The 6,000-nt window shown below is 42.5% G+C and overlaps 1 protein-coding gene across 2 annotated transcripts in view; it reads right to left on the bottom strand.

Annotated features, from left to right (window-relative positions):
* Positions 1-2,014: 2,014 nt before the first annotated feature.
* pik3c3 (phosphatidylinositol 3-kinase, catalytic subunit type 3) overlaps positions 2,015-6,000 on the bottom strand; it is a 155,846-nt gene continuing 151,860 nt past the window's right edge. For both annotated transcript variants that reach the window (XM_070868410.1, XM_070868411.1), the window contains one exon: positions 2,015-2,712. In XM_070868410.1, the coding sequence (XP_070724511.1) occupies positions 2,698-2,712 (15 nt within the window). In that variant the 3' untranslated portion in view covers positions 2,015-2,697. The remainder of the gene's footprint in view (positions 2,713-6,000) is intronic.

Raw genomic sequence — 6,000 nt, 5'->3', positions numbered from 1 at the left:
CATCCACTATTTCTACGGCCACTTCCTTAAGTACTCTGGGATGCAGACTATCAGGCTCCGGGGATTTATCAGCTTCAATTCCATTAATTTCCCTAACACAATTTCCTGCCTAATAAGGATTTCCTTCAGTTCCTCCTTCTCACTAGACCCTCGGTCCCCCAGGATCAGTTTATTGCACATTTTTATACCTTTTCTATTACAATTTGGTGAAAAAATGATTTGGTGACCAAAACACATTTAACACCATTATTCGAAGCGTGGTCTAATTAGTTCATTGTAGTGTCTTACAAATTGCATTAGTACAACTTCTGTAAACATGATGATAGTAGCACCTATAGGGATAATTTTCCAAAATTAAACTCTGCGTGAAGGATGCCTGCAGGAAGTGCAAATTCGGGTGCATATGCCTGAATTCCCATTACTTTCCACTCATTAAAATAAAATTAATGACTTGCAGAATAACTTGAAGGTGGTGGTGGTGTTCCCATCCACCTGCAGCCCTGGTCTTTCTGGGTGGTTGGGCCTTGGGTTTGGGAGGTGTTACCGAAGAAGCCTCGATGAGTTTCTGCACTTCTTCCTGCAATTAGTAAACATTGCAGCCACAATATGCCTGTGGTAGATGTCTAGGGTACAACAACAATCACATTTATCTAGCATACAATGCAGTACAATGCCCCAAGGCCCAGGAGCGTAAGCATGAATATGATGTGCTGATCAAGTAGATTGCTGTGTCCTGAATGGTGTTGAGCTTCTTGAATTTTGTTGTAGTTGGACGCATCAGGTCAGAGGAGATTATTCCATCACACTCTTGATTTGCGCCTCGTAGGTGATGGAGTGGCTTTTGGGAAGTCAGGAGGGGAGTCACTCACCGCAGAATACCTAGCCTCTGACTTGCTTCAGACATAGAAAATAGGTGCAGGAGTAGGCCATTCGGCCCTTCTAGCCTGCACCGCCATTCAATGAGTTCATGGCCGAACATGCAACTTCAGTACCCCATTCCTGCTTTCTTGCCATACCTCTTGATCCCCCTAGTAGTAAGGACTACATCTAACTCCTTTTTGAATATATTTAGTGAATTGGCCTCAACAACTTTCCGTGGTAGAGGATTCCACAGGTTCACCACTCTCTGGGTGAAGAAGTTTCTCCTCATCTCGGTCCTAAATGGCTTACCCCTTATCCTTAGACTGTGACCCCTGGTTCTGGACTTCCCCAACATTGGGAACATTCTTCCTGCATCTAACCTGTCTAAACCCGTCAGAATTTTAAACGTTTCTATGAGATCCCCTCTCATTCTTCTGAACTCCAGTGAATACAAGCCCAGTTGATCCAGTCTTTCTTGATATGTCAGTCCTGCCATCCCGGGAATCAGTCTGGTGAACCTTCGCTGCACTCCCTCAATAGCAAGAATGTCCTTCCTCAAGTTAGACGACCAAAACTGTACACAATACTCCAGGTGTGGCCTCACCAAAGCCCCCTGTACAACTGTAGTAACACCTCCCTGCCCTGTACTCAAATCCCCTCGCTATGAAGGCCAACATAACCACACCATTTGTGAGATTGGTGCAGTCGAGTTTCTGGTCAATGGTGACCCTCAGGATGTTGTTGGCGTGGGATTCAGTGATGGCAATACCATTGAAGGTCAAGGCGAGGTGGTTGGACTCTCTCTTGCTGAAGATGGTCATTGCCTGGTACTTGTACTGCGCAGATGTTAATTGCCACCATTAGCCCAAGCCTGGTTGCTGTCCAGATCTTGCTGATTGCGGATATGGATGATTCATTATCCGAGAAATTTCAATGGCACTGAACACTAATCATTAGTAACCAGCTCCATTTCTGACCTTATGATGGAGGGAACATCATTGATGAAGCAGCTGAAGATAGTTGGGCCTAGCACACTACCCTGAGGAACTCTTGCAGCAATGTCCTGGGGTGGAGATGGTTGGCCTCCAACAACCTCCATATCTTACATGACCGCCGGATAAAAACTAGATGGATAAAAAAAATTCAAATCAACCCATTTTCTGTTATTTATTGCTCTCTGTACAGCACTCTGGTGAAATTACAAAATTCATTCATAACAAAAAAATCTGCTTCACAGCTTAATATGTATTTTTGCTCTATAGTTTATATAGATCTTAGGTTAGATGTGTGCATTTAGATGAGAGCTTTTCCAACAGAAGTTGTTAATTTATTGTGTTAAACAGTTTACATCAAAATTGAAAGATGGCATTTTAGGCAGTAACAGCATTGGATACAGGTTACAACCCGTTTCAAGCTTTTTCATGATGACTGTTCAACTGCAAAAAAATAAACATTTTGTTTATATTTTCACTGTAATTGAATGGCAAGTCACAAAGCTACACATTTGCTACAATATACAGCACTGTTCATTTGTCATACTCCTCCAAGATCCATCATAAGAAAATAACTTTGCAAAAGCTTTCCCTGGGATACTGCAAAACAATTGGTTCAGTTCTCTTTCATTATTGGCCACTGGAAAGATTAGCACTATGAATATATATTCATTCAAATATTTTGCTGTGCAAAGTTTAGTGCAGAACGTTTCCTTATAGTTGAATTATTTTATGAAAAGAACTGCACTTCAATTTGTTCTTATGCAGTAAACCTCAAAATCTTGCAACAGATGAGGTTCCTCTTCAGAGATCGTCTTGTTCAGCCGCTACAGAAAAACAGAATCTATCTTCTCCAATACTAAAAGAGATAAAGAAAGTTGGATGCTTAGTCATCTAGAAATTCACAACCAGTCTGCTGCATTATAACTGCTTTTCTTATAGTTATGATACGCAAGCCAATTAAAAGCTGAATTGTTATAAATGAGCCTTTATAGCACACCTATACTCACGGTGTATATTAACTGACAGATGGTTTCTTATTTGAAATGTGATCAAAATGATACTGTCTATAGTGTGTCTCTGGAGTCATTTCAATGCAGAGCAACACAAATACTGTTAACTTTAGTACTTCCAATCAGCCAGTGAGGCAATATAGCATTTTCTTACATCACCAATGTGTTATCTTTTAAAAATCAGAAATCAGTGCAAGATCCATGATTGGGCCCCAAGCAAATCAAATGACAATATTTAAGAAATTTGATGAACACTCAAAGAAACTATTGAAAACTGCAGGAAAAGGGGTGTATTAGATTGCTCCAATTTACACAATAGACATTATATTGAAAAGGTGATCTATAACTACTTCAAAATAATTCATAGCTTCTGAAATGGGGACACAGGCTTAAACTAATGAGACATATTTAGAACTGCTGGACTTTCTTCATATGGACTAAGAAATACATGGAAGAGTCTTCCAGATTGGGCAGTTGAGGGGGTTCCGGGCCTTTAAAAAGCCATTGTTCACGAATCGCAGAAAGTCAATATGCAGATACAGCAAGAAATTGGGAAAGCTATTGGTATGTTAGTCTTTCTTACAAAGGCATTGGAGTACAAGAATAAAGAAGTCTTACTACAATTATGTAGGGCCTTGGTGAGACCACACCTGCAGTATTGTGTACAGTTTTTGTCTCCTTACCCAAGGAGGGATATACTTACCCTTAAGGGAGTGCATCATAGGTTGATTAGACTGAGTCCTGGAATGAGAGGATTGTCTGAGAAGAGATTGATTTAGACTAGCCTATATTCTCTAGAGATTAGAAGACTGAGAGGTGATCTCATTGAAATAGACAAGGGGCCTGAAAGGATAGATGCTGAGAGAATGGTTCTCCTGGCTGGGAAGTCTAGAACTAAAGGGTCACTGTCTCAGAATAAGAGGTCGGCCACTCAGAGTTGTGATTCTTTGGAATTCTCTACCCCAGAGAACTGTGGATGCTCAGTCGTTGAGTAGTCATAGAAACATAGAAAATAGGTGCAGGAGTAGGCCATTCGGCCCTTCTAGCCTGCACCGCCATTCAATGAGTTCATGGCTGAACATTCAACTTCAGTACCCCATTCCTGTTTTCTCGCCATACCCCTTGATCCCCCTAGTAGTAAGGACCTCATCTAACTCCTTTTTGAATATATTTAGTGAATTGGCCTCAACAACTTTCTGTGGTAGAGAATTCCACAGGTTCACCACTCTCTGGGTGAAGAAGTTCCTCCGCATTTCGGTCCTAAATGGCTTACCCCTTATCCTTAGACTGTGTCCCCTGGTTCTGGACTTCCCCAACATTGGGAACATTCTTCCTGCATCTAACCTGTCTAACCCAGTCAGAATTTTAAATGTTCTATGAGGTCCCCTCTCATTCTTCTGAACTCCAGTGAATACAAGCCCAGTTGATCCAGTCTTTCTTGATAGGTCAGTCCCGCCATCCGGGAATGAGTCTGGTGAACCTTCGCTGCACTCCCTCAATAGCAAGAATGTCCTTCCTCAGGTTAGGAGACCAAAACTGTACACAATACTCCAGGTGTGGCCTCATCAAGGCCCTGTACAACTGTAGCAACACCTCCCTGCCCCTGTACTCAAATCCCCTCGCTATGAAGGCCAACATGCCATTTGCTTTCTTAACCGCCTGCTGTACCTGCATGCCAACCTTCAATGACTGATGTACCATGACACCCAGGTCTCTTTGCACCTCCCCTTTTCCTAATCTGTCACCATTCAGATAATAGTCTGTCTCTCTGTTTTTACCACCAAAGTGGATAACCTCACATTTATCCACATTATACTTCATCTGCCATGCATTTGCCCACTCACCTAACCTATCCAAGTCGCTCTGCAGCCTCATAGCTTCCTCCTCGCAGCTCACACTGCCATCCAACTTAGTGTCATCCGCAAATTTGGAGATACAACATTTAATCCCCTTGTCTAAATCATTAATGTACAGTGTAAACAGCTGGGCCCCAGCACAGAACCTTGCGGTACCCCACTCGTCACTGCCTGCCATTCTGAAAAGTCCCCATTTACTCTTACTCTTTGCTTCCTGTCTGACAACCAGTTCTCAATCCATTTCAGCACACTACTCCCAATCCCATGTGCTTTAACTTTGCACATTAATCTCTTGTGTGGGACCTTGTCGAAAGCCTTCTGAAAGTCCAAATATACCACATCAACTGGTTCTCCCTTGTCCACTCTACTGGAAACATCCTCAAAAAATTCCAGAAGATTTGTCAAGCATAATTTCCCTTTCACAAATCCATGCTGACTTGGACCTATCATGTCACCTCTTTCCAAATGCACTGCTATGACATCCTTAATAATTGATTCCATCATTTTACCCACTACCGATGTCAGGCTGACCGGTCTATAATTCCCTGTTTTCTCTCTCCCTCCTTTTTTAAAAAGTGGGGTTACATTGGCTACCCTCCACTCCATAGGAACTGATCCAGAGTCAATGGAATGTTGGAAAATGACTGTCAATGCATCCGCTATTTCCAAGGCCACCTCCTTAAGTACTCTGGGATGCAGTCCATCAGGCTCTGGGGATTTATCGGCCTTCAATCCCATCAATTTCCCCAACAGAATTTCCCGACTAATAAGGATTTCCCTCAGTTCCTCCTCCTTACTAGACCCTCCGACCCCTTTTATATCCGGAAGGTTGTTTGTGTCCTCCTTAGTGAATACCGAACCAAAGTACTTGTTCAATTGGTCCGCCATTTCTTTGTTCCCCGTTATGACTTCCCCTGATTCTGACTGCAGGGGACCTACGTTTGTCTTTACTAACCTTTTTCTCTTTACATATCTATAGAAATTTTTGCAATCCGTCTTAATGTTCCCTGCAAGCTTCTTCTCGTACTCCATTTTCCCTGCCCTAATCAAACCCTTTGTCCTCCTCTGCTGAGTTCTAAATTTCTCCCAGTCCCCAGGTTCGCTGCTATTTCTGGCCAATTTGTATGCCACTTCCTTGGCTTTAATACTATCCCTGATTTCCCTTGATAGCCACGGTTGAGCCAACTTTCCTTTTTTATTTTTCCGCCAGACAGGAATGTACAATTGTTGTAGTTCATCCATGCGGTCTCTAAATGTCTGCCATTGCCCATCCACAGT

The sequence above is a fragment of the Pristiophorus japonicus genome, chromosome 2, assembly GCF_044704955.1.
Source record: "Pristiophorus japonicus isolate sPriJap1 chromosome 2, sPriJap1.hap1, whole genome shotgun sequence".
In the NCBI taxonomy this organism is placed as follows: Eukaryota; Metazoa; Chordata; class Chondrichthyes; family Pristiophoridae; genus Pristiophorus; species Pristiophorus japonicus.
Note: the sequence above shows the minus strand (reverse complement) of the source record. Positions and strands in the feature narration are given on the sequence as shown.